This window comes from Antennarius striatus, chromosome 8, assembly GCF_040054535.1.
Source record: "Antennarius striatus isolate MH-2024 chromosome 8, ASM4005453v1, whole genome shotgun sequence".
Classification (NCBI taxonomy): Eukaryota; Metazoa; Chordata; class Actinopteri; order Lophiiformes; family Antennariidae; genus Antennarius; species Antennarius striatus.
In genome coordinates this window covers 640,400-655,336 of record NC_090783.1, presented here as the reverse complement: position 1 = coordinate 655,336, position 14,937 = coordinate 640,400, and the positions used below count along the sequence as shown (strand labels likewise).

The following is a 14,937-nucleotide window of genomic DNA, read 5'->3' as shown; positions in this document are numbered from 1 at the left end:
AGTTCAATTTAGTTCAATTTTTGCATAATGAACTGAGTAAACACCGACTTTCCTAAGATATCACATGATGAATTCATCAAATACAAAACAAACTTTCCACGACTTTGTTCTATTTTCCAAAACATGAAACGTGCTGTTCTGCTCATTACGTGACTCAGCGAACATTACCTCCTCTGACGTCATGGGTGCGTATCTTCCTTATCAGTTATTTTCAATTATAAATGAGTTTTAACTGAATTCGGACCTGATTAAAACTGATCAAAATTAAAAACGGTTTATTTTCACGCCACAAAACGATTCATGAAGATTTCGGAACCAGAACTTCCGGTGTCCGGAGTTCTGCCCCCCTGTTCTGTTCCAAACGGGCGCGTGCGGCCGGTGTGAACTGGGTCACGTGCTTCGGTTCAAACCCCCCAATTAAACGGACCCGCCCCACAGAAACGTCTCAAACCGTTTCCTCGACACCTGTATTGGCCGCGAGCCCCCAAAAAGTCTTCAGTGAAAGGAGCGCGAGGCTCTGGAAGCCAGAACCCGCAGCAGCTCCCCGCGCGACCCTCAGGTGAGCTCCTCGTCTCTCTACCTGGCCGAGCCTTCTCACCTGGTCGTGTTGACCGTGGCGGAGCCGACCTGTACAGGTGAGGGACGGTTTACAGCGGATTGAGATGACCTTGTTGTAGAATATTAGTTCATGTTTTCACCGATGACAGACACACCTGTCGGCGTCGCGTCACGCAGGTGTCGTAAATGTGGAATAAATGAGAATAAACGAGGAAAAAAAAAAGGAGAATAAATGGGAATGACGGCAATTAAAGGAGAATAAATGACAATAAGGGAGAATAAAAAATAGTGAAAGAGACTAAAAAAGAGTAAAAGAGAATAAAAAAGAGTAAAAGAGAATAAAGGAGAATAAATGACAATAGGGGAGAATAAAAAGGAGTAAAAGAGAATAAATGCGGGACTCGATCAGAATCAGGGTTTAGAGTCCGGAGGGAGAACCCACATGAAGGTCCCAGAAGTCCCATCGAACCGGATCACAGCTGTTCATTGGCGCCACCTGCTGATGACGTCACAGACGAGCCCCAGCCTGAAGGACTGAGCACAGAGAAGGAATTTTAGAGTGGGGGGGTGGAGTTCAGAGGAGTTCAGCCTCACCTAGAACTTTCAGCTGGCTCCTGATTGATTGGCCCTCATCATGTGACCCCGTCCCCCTCCCCCATCAGGAGTCACATGGTTTTGTTCTGGATCCAGGTCAGACTGAATCGGTTCCATCGATCGGCTCTCAGGTCAGTCTAGATCGGTTTAATCTGGATCAGCTGATCCAGATTAAACTCCTGATGTGGGCGGGTCCTTCTTTCGTTCTTTAACGTGAGTTGAAGTGAGGATGAAGCTGATTGGCTGCTGAGGCAGAAGCTGTAGACGTCCTGGCGAGATGCTAACGGTTTTAGCAGCTCACTATTAAACGTTATTTAAACGCTGTTAGCGACAAAGCGTGAATGTAATGAGCTGATGTCTTGTCAGAGTGGACCCCGTTACCCAGAATGCCTCAGGAGAAGACGCCCCCTGCTGACCGGTGAGTGGTGCTGCTGCTGCTGGTTTCTGGGCGTGAACCTGCAGTCAGGAAGTGTTTTGTGTCCCCAGCGGGCGGGTCGTAGCCACCATCATCTTCACGCTCGGGCTGGGAGTCCTGCTGCCCTGGAACTTCTTCATCACGGCCACCCAGGTGTCACCGCTCCTCCTCTTCCTCCTCCTCCTCTTCCTCCTCCAGGTCCACATAGTGAAACGCTCCATGAATGTTTTTCCTTCTGTTGCAGTATTTTAACAAACGCCTCTCAGGTCCTAACGCCACCTCTAACAGCACACACACACCTAAAGACTACAACTACGACAGCTGGATGGCCTTGCTTTCCCAGCTGCCCTTGCTGCTGTTCACGCTGCTCAACTCCTTCCTGTATCAGTGGTGAGTTCAAGTCACGTTTGCCTCGTCTGAGGAGGAACCCTTTGATATGGATGAAGGGATGAAGATGAGGAGGATGATGGGAGGATGAGGATGATGATGGTGATGATGGTGATGGTGATGGTGATGATGATGACGGTGGTGATGATGATGATGATGATGGTGATGATGATGATGATGATGACGGTGGTGATGATGGTGATGGTGATGATGAAGATGGTGATGATGGTGGTGATGATGATGGTGATGATGATGATGATAATGGTGATGATGGTGATGATGATGATGAAGATGGTGATGATGGTGATGATGATGATGATTATGGTGATGATGATGGTGATGATGATGATGATTATGGTGATGATGGTGGTGGTGATGGTGGTGGTGGTGATGATGATGATGATGATGATGATGATGATGATGATGTGTCACCAGGGTGGGGGAGCGCCCCCGTGTGGCCTTCAGCTTCTCTGCCATCTTCCTCCTCTTCTCCCTCACAGCGGCTCTGGTCCACGTCTCCATGCCTTCAGACACCTTCTTCTCCATCACCATGGCAACCATCTGGTTCATCAACAGTGAGTTTAGGATCCCTCATTGATTACTACATTGATTATTGAACCTTCCACATTGTGTGTGTGTGTGTGTGTGTGTGTTACTGTGTGTGTGTGTGTGTTACTGTGTGTGTGAGTGTGTGTGTGTGTGTGTTACTGTGTGTGTGTGTTACTGTGTGTGTGTGTTACTGTGTGTGTGTGTTACTGTGTGTGTGTGTGTGTGTGTGTGTTCAGTGTGCAGTGCGGTGCTTCAGGCCAGTCTGTTCGGGCTGGTCGGTCTCCTCCCTCCTGTTTTCTCCACGCTGTTCATGAGCGGTCAGGGTCTGGCTGGGATGTTTGCTGCCGTGGCGATGCTCCTCTCCATCCTGAGTGAGTGATGGTGACCCTGACCTTCACCCGTTCCTCCTGAGGGTCTTCAGGTGGGACCTGAAGCTCAGATGTCTCCTCTGGTTGCCCAGGTAACGCTGACGAGAGCTCAGCGGCGCTGGGATACTTCATCACGCCCTGCGTGGCCACGCTGGGGGCTCTGCTGTGCTACCTGCTGCTGCCTCACCTGGTGAGGACCGGACGGCGTCAGGATGCGGCGGGTCACACGGAGGGTGTTGGAGGTCATCCAGCTGACCTCAGACCTTCTCCTTCGTCTCTTCAGGAATTTGCACGTTTCTACATGAACAGAAGCTCTTCTGGCGATGAGGAGAAGCTCCAGGAGCTCCTCGGCCACTCAGGTGGGTTCAGCTCGATGCTAACGTAGCCACATGCTAACGCAAAAAATTGTTTATATGACCTTTAATTTGTATAATTATGGTTAAATCCAGAATATTTTCATATAGAAAGTGCAGATCCATGTGTTTGATTGTAAACATCAGGAGTTTCTGGAAAGAAATGTCAAATTTATGATGTAGAAAAATACAAAATCCTGAATCAAACATGATTCATTCGGCTTTAAAGGGTTAAGTGTGAAAATGTACAATTTTAAATTCTAGTTTAAAAACAAAAAGTCACATGTTTCATTCTAAAGACGTTTTAACCGGAGACAAAGAGGCTGAAGTTCAGTTCACCAACGTCGCCAACGAGACTCGGAGACGTTCGTCCATCCCGGCTGTCTTTAGAAAGGTGAACAAACTCCTCAGTCGGTGTTGGTTTCTTTAAGAAATACCGTCAGAATGTTGATCGGGACTGATTGGAAGCACATGACCATCGATGTTTTGGCGTGAATCAACCTGGATGTTTCGTTTTAACGTGAAACGTTAACGTTGAATCTGAACCGCCAGATCTGGCTCATGGCGTTGTGCGTGACGTCAGTGTTTGGCGTCACGCTGTCGGTGTTCCCTGTGGTCACGGTTCGCGTTGAGACCGTCTACAGAGACAACCCGGCCTGGGGTGAGTCTTCTCAGCCGCGCCGGGCGCTGGACTTATCCGACAATCCGGATGCTCGGAGTCCTTCTCGTTTTCTCACTTTTGCTCCATCCTCCAGAGAGAGTGTTCACCTGTGTCTGCTGCTTCATTGTCTTCAACGCCATGGACTTCGCCGGCCGCAGCGCCCCGTCGCTCGTCCATTGGGTGAGTCCGCCGCCTTCCGTCAGGATTTCTTGGCCGTTTCTGACCGAGCGCTGATGCTCCTGCAGCCGTCCAAGGACAGCAAGCTGTTTCCTGTCGCCGTGTTTTCCCGTCTGGCCTTCGTCCCTCTCCTCATGTTGTGTAACGTGAAGAACACCCGACTGACTGTCCTGTTCCGTCATGACTTGGCCTTCATCGCCATCATGGCCCTGTTTTCCTTCTCCAACGGATACCTGGCGACCCTCTGCATGGCCTACGCTCCACAGTGAGTCTCCAAGGAGACACCGAGCGTCTCATCAGGTGTTCTGTCGGTCGTTTCATTCAACTCGATAAGCAAATTGATAGTTAAGGGAGGGGCTACTGAGAGGTCAGCTGATCTCACGTCCACCAGACACCGTTCTCTGACCGGTTACAGCCAGTTAGGGTAAGATTCATGCGTAGGAGTCACTCCTCTGTTGACCTTCTGAGGACAACGCCACCGTTTGAGGGACAGTCTTTGGTCAGATCCAGGAGAAACTCAGCTCTAGAACCTTCATCTCTTAAGTCTTAACTAAACCTAGTTCCTACTTAACTAGTTCCTAGTTAACCACTTTTACTACTTAACTACTAGAAACTAGTTAAGTAGGAACTACAACCACACCACACTGGCGAACACGTCAGCAGTAGATTCACTACCTAAGGCCACATCTTGACAAAGCGCTGCGTGTCTAAAATATCGACCGGACACAGAGGATGTTTTAGACTGTAACCTTTGACCTCAACTCCCAGACAAAGAGTTGTGACCCCGGTGTGACCTCTGCTGCACGGATCACAATTACTAGTGATGTGTGAACTTCCAGGCCTTCACCGGAGTCCTCCTGTTAGTTGACGTTGTGTTCCCGTCCCCTCAGGTTGGTGACCTTTAAGGATCGAGAGACGGCCGGGTCTCTGATGACCTTCTTCCTGGTTTCGGGTCTGGCGCTGGGAGCCTCGTTCTCCTTCCTGTTGGGAAAGCTGGTTTAGTCGACCCGGAGGAAGAATCCGTCGACCGATCTTCACGGAGACGGCGAAGCAGCAGGAGTTCTAAGGATAGTTCATCCCGTCAAGACAGAACCAATGCAATCGTCCCCCTTTAACGGTCTCGCCGTTTCCTGGAGTTTTTAGTGTAATTCTGCATGCTTTGTTTTCCGCATCCTGATTGGCTGTAGACCATCAACCTATCTTCTCCATACCGTGTATCCTGTACACAACAGGAGTTCATCCAAATTTGCACCAATCTGTAATCGCTAGCAGCATGAAGTTCCTGACTGGGTGTTTGACAGTTTCCTCTCCAATAAACCACAATGTTCACCAAACCTTCTGCACCTTAAATGCACCTGCGGTAGCACCCAAAACACAGGAAGATACTAACCGTCCCACGAAGTTGTGCTTCTGGACATGGTAACGGTAGGTCGACGTTATGGAATAAACGACTCTTCTGTTCGTTATGGAAAGAAAGAGGTAGATAACATACAAACTACAGTAAACAGAAATAAGTTTCAAAAAGGTTTGGAACACCAATAAGACCATCGTCACGGAGTCTGCTTTAGCTTTGTGGATCAGTGACCGCAGGAACAAGAACGTGACTCTGGAGACCAACATTATCCCCACAGAACAATAACTAGAACCGAGGCAGTCACAGTCTGCAACATCCCGCGACACCCCTGAATTCAAAATTTTACCCTGACCTACCTGCACAAGTCAAAGATCAAAGCTAGTGCTCTGACCTACTGTCATTGATCAAAGCATTAGTTTTGATCTATGGTCTTACTCACACTGGCCTTCTCCCTCGTCTTTCTATCTTATCCGGAAAAGTGTATTAAGTGTGTCGTGAGGGGTTTACGGCCTTCAAACATCTAGAACAGTAAAAATTAAAGCTGATACTTTGCAGGTTCTTTGTAGAACGTAACTCCAGCGTTAAACGAGGGATGACTGTACTCCATGCTCAGTGTGCACCTTTGAATTCTTTCAATGCTTGTTGACTTTACACGTGGATCATTAAAGGTTGGAAGTAAACGGAGGGTGATGGGTGTTCTGACCATCATCGGGGAACTTCTTCCCGGTTCAACGTTGAGATTCTAATTCTCTGAAGAACTCGAGGCCGGTCGTGACGTCTGGGTGCACTCCAGTCTGTCCCTTCCTGTTTGCTGTTCATCTCTTAAATCATCGTCATTCTATTCATTTCTCACATAAATTCAACAGACTGTAATATTCACTACTAGTGGAAGAAGTTAGTCACTGTTCAAACACATTAGAGCTAACTAACTTGAAGCTATTAGCAATGCCAGCGATTGCTTCTCCCTCTGGCTCCCCCACCTCCTGCTGGGTGTGTCTTGTTAAAAAACTAATCATTTCCCCTACGGGAGGCTAATAAGTATTAATGTTTAGTTCCTCCTTGTTCTCCTTTGTTGATGCCAACACTTGTAAAAGGTGCCGTTCATTTGCTCCGCTGGAGGCGACAGCGATAGGTCGTCCCTTCCAGACTGCTCCCAGGCAGCCAGCGACTCGTGTCACCGCCAGACATCGGCTGCATGAATTAGCGGCGCTACTCGTCTGTTGCTACTTGTTGGAGAAACAAGCCGGCAATGTTCTCATTTATCTTCAGCCATTTGTTGTATTTACCCGAGACCCAGTTGGGTCAAAGACTTTCTTCTACTGGTCTGTGGTTGCAGCGGTGTCAGTAGCTGAAGCAGGATTGTTAGCAGAGTATGCTTCAACATACTTAAAAGTATTGTATCCTGGTTTGCCCTTTGGGGATTGACGTTCATACAGTTGTAGTTTGGGGGAAGTTATCGTTGTGTTATGAACAAACTACAGTGGTTCCTCTACTTACGAACGTCTCTACATACGAAAGTTTCTACTTACGAAACGCCTCAACAGGAAAATATTGCCTCTAGTTACGAAAGAAATTTCGACTTACGTAATGTAAAAATACAGTATGGGCTGATACTCGCAGCTCCCACAGGTTCCTGAACGCAACATTCTTATAGCTGCTCTGCCATCGGCTATTACCCAGCATCCTGGCATCCCATTGGCTCAGAGGGACCTCTGTGTGGAGCTAGATAGGTGTCTAAGCAGCGTCCTCGTCATTCGGCCCTCGACCCATGAGGTGTTCTGATAGTTTTACATAAATATATTAACTTTTAGAGTATTCACTAGGGACCCCAAGAAAGTGATGGAGAAATGGTGGGGCAAGAGGGCATGAACCAAAGAGGGCAAAAAACAATGAAGACAGCCGTTAAAAGGTAAATGACCATCATTATTCTTCTTCATTTTTTACGTTCAGCACGACTCTCATTTATTGTGTAATAATCTAATCATAACATGTATTAAATGTTTGATAAAGCATAACAATGCATCAAAACATGTATGTCTGAATTTTGAGGGCTTGGAACGGATTAGGGCATTTGCATGGAAAACGCATCTCTACTAACGAAATTTTCTACTTAAGAAATTAATTTCGTAAGTAGAGGTACCGCTGTACTTCTTGTGTGTCTATGTGAGAAGCATGGATGAGCCACGCCCTTGGTAGGAACCCGGGGCATAAGTCATTGATCAGGAGAGTTTGCCCCGCCTCACGCCCTATGCCAGCTGAGATACGATCCAGCTCCCTGTGACCGCGAAAGCAGATGAAGCGGGTAGGAAGATGAATGAATGTAGTTTAATTGACAAATGACCAGAACGGGGTGTGAAAACCAAACTAAGAGTGACAGATGGACGGGTGCTACTGAACACAAAGAAACAAACAAAAAGAGGACTCATTAAAACGTAGCCCATACCTTAACAGTAAAAGATGGTCAAACCCAGAATGCCGAATTATTACTCGACTTATTAAAAAACTTGAGTAAATACAAGAAGAGGTCAGCACCCCTATGCCCCTATCATGAGCTCGGGGCGACACGTTGCAATTTACGTAACTCAAACTACATAAACATGGGATTAAACAATGAGTGTACGGCGGGGGCCGTAACACGGACAAACAACAAAACACTCATTCTCTGCTGGAAAGAAACCGGTTTAATTCTGTAAAGTCTATTAATCCCGGAGGAAATTGCACAACTAACTGGCAATCACTTTGGCCTCCAATCCAGATGATTGATCAGGAAATCATCTCTGCAGAAGTTTATACTAAAACTGGAATCTTCATTTGTAAGGGGTTCTATTATGAAAACCACGTTTTTTTCTGGTCCTCTCTAACCCTACCAGCTCGACTGTACAGTCCATTACATCGAGAAACGAGCCACAAACGAGTGGTTTAGGATCAGCGGAGTTAGAGTGGAAGTGATTGTCACAGCCCCGCCCATTTACAAGGAACATGCCTCTCTATCAGCATAAGGGCGGGTTCATCCCTGAGTTCATGTTCAGTGGTAATTTAACAGTTTCCTTGCTTAGAGCCGAAAATAAAAGTAGCTCAGATGCCGTCGAAGTCAGCTAGCATTTGGCTAGGGATTCGGGACCTTGGATCCGTTTGGACCGTCAGCTGACGGGATTCTCCCTGCTGTGGATTTTCAGGTGTCGTCTCAGATTTCGGTCCTGTCTGAATCCTTTACCGCACACGGAACAAATGAAGGTTTTCTCCACCGTGTGGGTATTCATGTGTTCCCTCAGGTGTCCAGCATGCCTGAATCCTTTAGCGCACACCGGACACACGAAGGGTTTCTCCTCTGAGTGGATCACCATGTGCTGACTCAGGTGTCCACGCTGTCTAAACGTTTTACCACAGACTGAACAGCTGAAGGGTTTCTCGTCTGTGTGGATTTTCATGTGTCGATAAAAATACGATCTGTACGGAAAAGTCAGTTCACAAAATGGACAACTGAATGTTTTCTTTCCAGTCTGAGTTTCACTTTGTTCCTGTAGAAGTTTCTCATCACCAGAGCAGGAACCACCTTCAGAGGAGCTAACTGGTTGATTTCCAGGACCACATTCAGGTTCTTGGTTGTTCCTCAACTGGTTGGAGTCTGACTGGGGTTCACTGGTCTCCTCCAGGTCCTCTGGTTCAGAGGAGTGTGACATCTGGTCTTCACCTGGGTCTGGGCCTTCGTAGTCATAGTAACCAGCCTCTGTTTTCATGTCTTCATCATGAAGACATGAGGACTGAGGTATCTCTTCATCTTCGCTCTTCACAAGGATTGAAGAGAATGTTAATTCTGTGACATCCTCCTCCTGCTCCTCCTTCATCCCTTGCAGCGGATCGATCTCCTGATTGGTCTGGACTTCCTCCGGTTCCTCTTTGATGTGTGGAGGTTCTGGAGGGACCAGATTGGACCTTAAATCCTGCTGCTCAGGATGAACTTCGTCTTTTGTCACCAACATCAGCTGGACGTCTGTGAAACGTGAAATAAACACCTTTAAGACGCTGCTGACATTTAAACCACTGATGTTACAACTTTCTAACAATCATTTAAAAAACTGTTGGAAGCTTTTTAGTGAATAAATCAGAATAAAATAATTTCACAAATAAACACCATGAAGGAAACAGAAGCAATGAAAACAACATAAGACTTTCAGATCATTAACAAGAACCCTCAGTGAATGGATGAACTTCAAACCGATGGCAGAACCAGACTGAACCCACCTGCTGTCTGGAGGTGGACCTGAGGACCGAAGACACCGTCCAGGAGCTTCTGTCGTCCACAAAGCTGCTCCTGGTTCTCGTGGTTTGCTAACGTTCCTTCAAACTGCTCCATGATGTCTTCAGCAGTGTGGCTTTTCAGGTGTCGTCTCAGATTTCGTTCCTGTCCAAATCCTTTACCGCACACAGGACAAATTAAATTTTTCTCCACCGTGTGGGTATTCATGTGTTCCCGTAGGTTTCCAGCATGCTTGAATCCTTTGGCGCACACCGGACACACGAAGGGTTTCTCATCGGAGTGGATCACGATGTGCTGACTCAGGTGTCCACGCCGTCTAAACGTTTTACCACAGACTGAACAGCTGAAGGGTTTCTCGTCTGTGTGGATTCTCATGTGTCGATAAAAATACGATCTGTACGGAAAAGTCAGTTCACAAATTGAACAACTGAATGTTTCCTTTCCTGTCTGGACTCCACTTTGTTCCTGCAGAAGTTTCTCGTCACCAGAGCAGGAACCACCTTCAGAGGAGCCAACTGGTGGATTTCCAGGACCACATTCAGGTTTGTTCCTCAACTGGTTGGAGTCTGGCTGAGGTTCACTGGTCTCCTCCAGGTCCTCTGGTTCAGAGGAGTGTGACATCTGGTAACCAGCCTCTGTTTTCATGTCTTCATAGTGAAGCCGTGAGGACTGAGGTATCTCTTCATCTCCTTCACTCTTTACAGGAACTGAAGAAACTGTTAATTCTGTGACATCCTCCTCCTCCTCTTGCTTCATCCCTTGCAGCTGCTCCTTCTCCTGATTGGTCTGGACTTCCTCCAGTTCCTCTATGATGTGTGGAGGTTCTGTTTGGACGTCCTTGTCCAGATTGGACCTTAAATCCTGCTGTTCAGGGTCAACTGCTTCTTCTGTCACCAACATCAGCTGGACGTCTGTGAATCGTGAAATAAACACCTTTAAGACGCTGCTGACATTTAAACCACTGTTGTTACAACTTTCTAACAATCATTTAAAAAACCGTTGGAAGCTTTTTAGTGAATAAATCAGAATAAAATAATTTCACAAATAAACACCATGAAGGAAACAGAAGCAATGAAAACAAAATAAGACTTTCAGATCATTAACAAGAACCCTCAGTGAATGGATGAACTTCAAACCGATGGCAGAACCAGACTGAACCCACCTGCTGTCTGGAGGTGGACCTGAGGACCGAAGACACCGTCCAGGAGCTTCTGTCGTCCACAAAGCTGCTCCTGGTTCTCGTGGTTTGCTAACGTTCCTTCAAACTGCTCAGTGATGTCTTCAGCAGTGTGGCTTTTCAGGTGTCGTCTCAGATTTCGTTCCTGTCCAAATCCTTTACCGCACACGGAACAAATGAAGGTTTTCTCCACCGTGTGGGTATTCATGTGTTCCCGTAGGTTTCCAGCATGCTTGAATCCTTTAGCGCACACCGGACACACGAAGGGTTTCTCCTCTGAGTGGATCACCATGTGCTGACTCAGGTGTCCACGCTGTCTAAACGTTTTACCACAGACTGAACAGCTGAAGGGTTTCTCGTCTGTGTGGATTCTCATGTGTCGATAAAAATACGATCTGTACGGAAAAGTCAGTTCACAAATTGAACAACTGAACGTTTTCTTTCCAGTCTGGACTCCACTTTGCTCCTGCAGAAGTTTCTCGTCACCAGAGCAGGAACCACCTTCAGAGGAGCTAACTGCTGGATTTCCAGGATGACATTCTGAGTGTGACATCTGGTCTTCACCTGGGTCTGGGCCTTCATATCTATAATAAACAGCCTCTGTTTTCATGTCTTCATCATGAAGCCGTGAGGACTGAGGTATCTCTTCATCTTCTTTGTTCTTCACAGGGACTGAAGAGAATGTTAACTCTGTGACATCCTCCTCCTCCTCTTGCTTCATCCCTTGCAGTTGATTGATTTTCTGATTGGTCTGGACTTCCTCCAGTTCCTCTTTGATGTGTGGAGGTTCTGGTTGGACGTCCCAGTCCAGATTGGACCTTAAATCCTGCTGTTCAGGGTCAACTGCTTCTTCTGTCACCAACATCAGCTGGACGTCTGTGAATCGTGAAATAAACACCTTTAAGACGCTGCTGACATTTAAACCACTGTTGTTACAACTTTCTAACAATCATTTAAAAAACTGTTGGACGCTTTTTAGTGAATAAAACAGAATAAAATAATTTCACAAATAAACACCATGAAGGAAACAGAAGCAATGAAAACAAAATAAGACTGGAGCAGTAAGAACGCACTTAGATCATAAACTAGAAACAAGGCAGTGAGAGACTGCAACATCCCGTGACACCCCTGAATTGAAAATTATACATAGAGATCAAAGGCTTTGATCTACTCTCAGAATCACATACTGATGTTAATTATATTTTGTCCATGAATACTTATTAAATAATTCCAAGTTGTCTGTCAGCTTCCTTTCATTGCTTTTCAGCTGGCTGCGCTGCTTCCAGACCCGTTTTCATATTTAAGCATTTAACCAATCACATTTCAGCCCTCTGATTGGACAGTGAGAGCGTGGACTAGCCAGAGCTAGAAAACTGCGTCTGTAGCGAGCTGCACAAGCAAATATATCGTTGTGTTGATTCAATAGTGGTTTTGTCAACCCACAATGGCTGAAGGAGGACAAGAGATGAAGAAGAAGAAGATTTACTTTCAAAGCCATTTTTAAGACGGACTTTAAGAAAAGCTGGACGTCCTGAAGAAAGGTCTGGAAGCTAGCGAGCCGGTCACAACCGGGAAAAGGATTTGTCCGCCACTTTTAGTGGCAGTGCCCATCCAGAGTGGTCAATGCAGAATCTGAGAAGAGGTGCTCTAGACTTTAGAGTGTAAAGGAACTGTTTCATCACGTCCTGGAGCATCATGACGAGTAAGACGAGGAGTCTGTTCTGATGGATTTAAACCACGTCTGGACGATTTGGAGTTTTGTTTTTTGCTTCATTTAATGGCATTTTTTGAGCATTCAGACGTGCTCTTTTCAATTCTACAGGACAAAAAATTGGATGTACAGTTTTGTCTGACACAGCTGAACGAGAGAGGAGCCGATACGAGGAAATCTACGCGGCCCCTGAACGCAGCGCGGCCCCTGAACGCAGCGCGGCTGCTCCGAGGGCATGGAGAGGTTAAGCACAAGATCCGCGCGCAAAATCTAATAAAAACTTCTGCCGCACGACAGGGCAGGCTCCATCCAGCATCAGCTTTAATGGTGACAGAAAAGGAATTCTTGATGGAACTGAAAGGCACGGATAATCTGTACGACGGAGTAATTGAAATCTTCTTGAGGAAAGAAAGGAGGATGGATTTGGTGTACAATAAAAAGGATTTTTGGTGAGTAAAATGTGGTTATATTCCTCAACAATATTGCAATTTCATGAGGTTATTATTAATGCTTTTTATGTGTGTCGCAGCTGTAGCTGCAGTAAAGGTTTTGTGGCCAAAAAATAGTTCTTGAGCGTTGGATTGATTCAGACGGAGCAGTGCTGAAGGCCTAGGTGTGAAATGCACGGCCCGCCACTGGATCTACCTGTACTTTGATCTACCCTGACCTATTTTCATAGATCAAAACTATGGTCTCACACTGGCCTCCTCCCTCGTCTTTCTATCTCATCCGGTTCCTGAGTGTACAAAAGTTGTAATTTGACCTTGACCTAGTTTTCTCAAGGTCAACGTCCTCATCTCATTCTCTCCCCTGTGCTGCCTGAGTCACGTGCTTTTGGTTCCATCTTCCAATCTGCAACGGTTGTGGAGACATTTGGTGGACCAACGGACGGACACCGACATGACGATGACCCCCTCTCTGCGGGGCGTCAGAAGAACCCTCAGTGAATGGATGAACTTCAGACCGATGGCAGAACCAGACTGAACCCACCTGCTGTCTGGAGGTGGACCTGAGGACCGAAGACACCGTCCAGGAGCTTCTGTCGTCCACAAAGCTGCTCCTGGTTCTCGTGGTTTGCTAACGTTCTTTCAAACTGCTCCATGATGTCTTCAGCAGCAGCAGTTAGTCGCTGCAGGACAAAAGCTCTCAGCGTTTGGACGTCACACATTTTGACTCGTTCACAGCACAACTTTTCCTCCAGACACGATCCTTTACAATCTGTTCGCTGATGTGCTCCGAGTCCACAAGATGGTTTCCGGCTAGCAGGCTAAGCTAGCTGCGTTAGCTCGTCGGGGCGGAAGCAGAAAGTTTCCTTGTTGAGCGTCTTCCGGTCCAGAGAACAGAACAGAGTCTCTTCTGACAGCTGTTCACACAGAAAGACGCCAGAAAGCCTCTTTGGGATTTCTCCAAGCTTCACCGGCTGGCGAGGCCTGACAACTTCTACCGCTGCTGGGGCTGTTAGCAATAGCCGAGCGCTGCTTCTTCTTCTCCGTTTTCCTGCTCGCTCTGCTTCCGGTTTGGCGCCACCGTCTGGACAGACACTGAATCACAACGACTTTATATAACTTGATCATTTAAAACTCCTTTCTACATAATTTCTTCAGCCTATTCGCCATAAAAATCATCTCATGATCTAACTTAATACTAAACTTTTTAAACCTTCATTAACATTTTTTGAATGGAGTAAAGATCTATTAATCGGGAAATTCTTTTTTGCACTCCATATATTTCCCACATAAACAGGCCAAAGGGCGCGCTCAAACACACACACACACACACACACACACACAAACGTACACACACACACACACACACACACACAGACTCACACACACATACATAGCGTCAGTAAACATCCTATAGGAGCAATTTGTGGTGCCCTTGAGCACCTCGGCGGTGCTCAATATTCAGGTGGTCAATTGCACCTCTCCAGCCACCAGTTCACATTCCATACTTTGTTCAACTTTTGGGAGATCAAAACTCCACAAGTGATTGGCTCAATAAAGGAGCCTTCTTAGAGTCCCTGGGAAGGGTACCAAATAGTACTCCGACTGGGGACTCCATTGTTCTCCTTGGCGACTTCAACGCTTACGTGGCAAAGACAGTGAGAAAATGGGTGATTAGGATGAACGATCTCCCTGATCTGAACACGAGTGGGGTTCTTTTACTGGATTTCTGTGCTAGTCACAGATTGTCCATAACCAACACCTTGTTCAAGCACATGGATGTCCAGGGATGCATCAGGGCTCCCTCAGACCAAGGTTGGCGATTGACTTCATTGTATCATCAGACCTCCAATCACAGGTCTTGGACACTTGGGTGAAGAGAGGGGCAGATTTGTAAACTCATCACCACCTGGTGGTGACCTGGATCCA

General features: G+C 46.7%; 2 protein-coding genes across 6 annotated transcripts; one reads left to right on the top strand and one right to left on the bottom strand.

Annotated features, from left to right (window-relative positions):
- Positions 1–165: 165 nt before the first annotated feature.
- On the top strand, positions 166–6,064 carry LOC137600754 (equilibrative nucleoside transporter 2-like). 5 transcript variants are annotated; one of them, XM_068322545.1, is made up of 13 exons: positions 166–185; positions 1,519–1,570; positions 1,639–1,720; positions 1,812–1,957; positions 2,390–2,529; positions 2,740–2,874; positions 2,964–3,061; positions 3,155–3,230; positions 3,524–3,618; positions 3,777–3,885; positions 3,980–4,065; positions 4,131–4,327; positions 4,953–6,061. In XM_068322545.1, the coding sequence occupies exons 1-13, from the start codon at positions 182–184 to the stop codon at positions 5,062–5,064; spliced, it is 1,332 nt and encodes a 443-aa protein (XP_068178646.1). In that variant the 5' UTR covers positions 166–181; the 3' UTR covers positions 5,065–6,061. The 5 variants fall into 5 exon arrangements, with proteins under 5 accessions (XP_068178646.1, XP_068178644.1, XP_068178641.1 ...); XM_068322543.1 differs by lacking the exon at positions 166–185 and adding an exon at positions 442–559 and having other exon boundaries at positions 2,964–3,230; positions 3,777–4,327; positions 4,953–6,064; XM_068322540.1 differs by lacking the exon at positions 166–185 and adding an exon at positions 464–635 and having other exon boundaries at positions 2,964–3,230; positions 3,777–4,327; positions 4,953–6,063.
- A 2,010-nt stretch (positions 6,065–8,074) lies between these two features.
- Positions 8,075–14,356, bottom strand: LOC137600748 (zinc finger protein 585A-like). The gene is made up of 4 exons (XM_068322531.1): positions 13,553–14,356; positions 10,837–11,727; positions 9,659–10,585; positions 8,075–9,407 (listed from the first exon to the last, which is right to left on the bottom strand). The coding sequence occupies exons 1-4, from the start codon at positions 13,728–13,730 to the stop codon at positions 8,557–8,559; spliced, it is 2,847 nt and encodes a 948-aa protein (XP_068178632.1). The 5' UTR covers positions 13,731–14,356; the 3' UTR covers positions 8,075–8,556.
- Between the last annotated feature and the right edge of the window lie 581 nt (positions 14,357–14,937).

Excerpts from the sequence above, each read along its gene's own strand:
- LOC137600754 (XM_068322543.1), top strand. The coding sequence starts at position 1,539 with ATGCCTCAGGAGAAGACGCCCCCTGCTGACCG. Across the intron at positions 1,958-2,389 it reads AACTCCTTCCTGTATCAGTG|GGTGGGGGAGCGCCCCCGTG; the intron begins GTGAGTTCAAGT and ends ATGTGTCACCAG. Across the intron at positions 2,530-2,739 it reads AACCATCTGGTTCATCAACA|TGTGCAGTGCGGTGCTTCAG; the intron begins GTGAGTTTAGGA and ends GTGTGTGTTCAG.
- LOC137600748 (XM_068322531.1), bottom strand. The coding sequence starts at position 13,730 with ATGTGTGACGTCCAAACGCTGAGAGCTTTTGTCCTGCAGCGACTAACT. Across the intron at positions 10,586-10,836 it reads GGTCCACCTCCAGACAGCAG|ACGTCCAGCTGATGTTGGTG; the intron begins GTGGGTTCAGTC and ends CACGATTCACAG. Across the intron at positions 9,408-9,658 it reads GGTCCACCTCCAGACAGCAG|ACGTCCAGCTGATGTTGGTG; the intron begins GTGGGTTCAGTC and ends CACGTTTCACAG.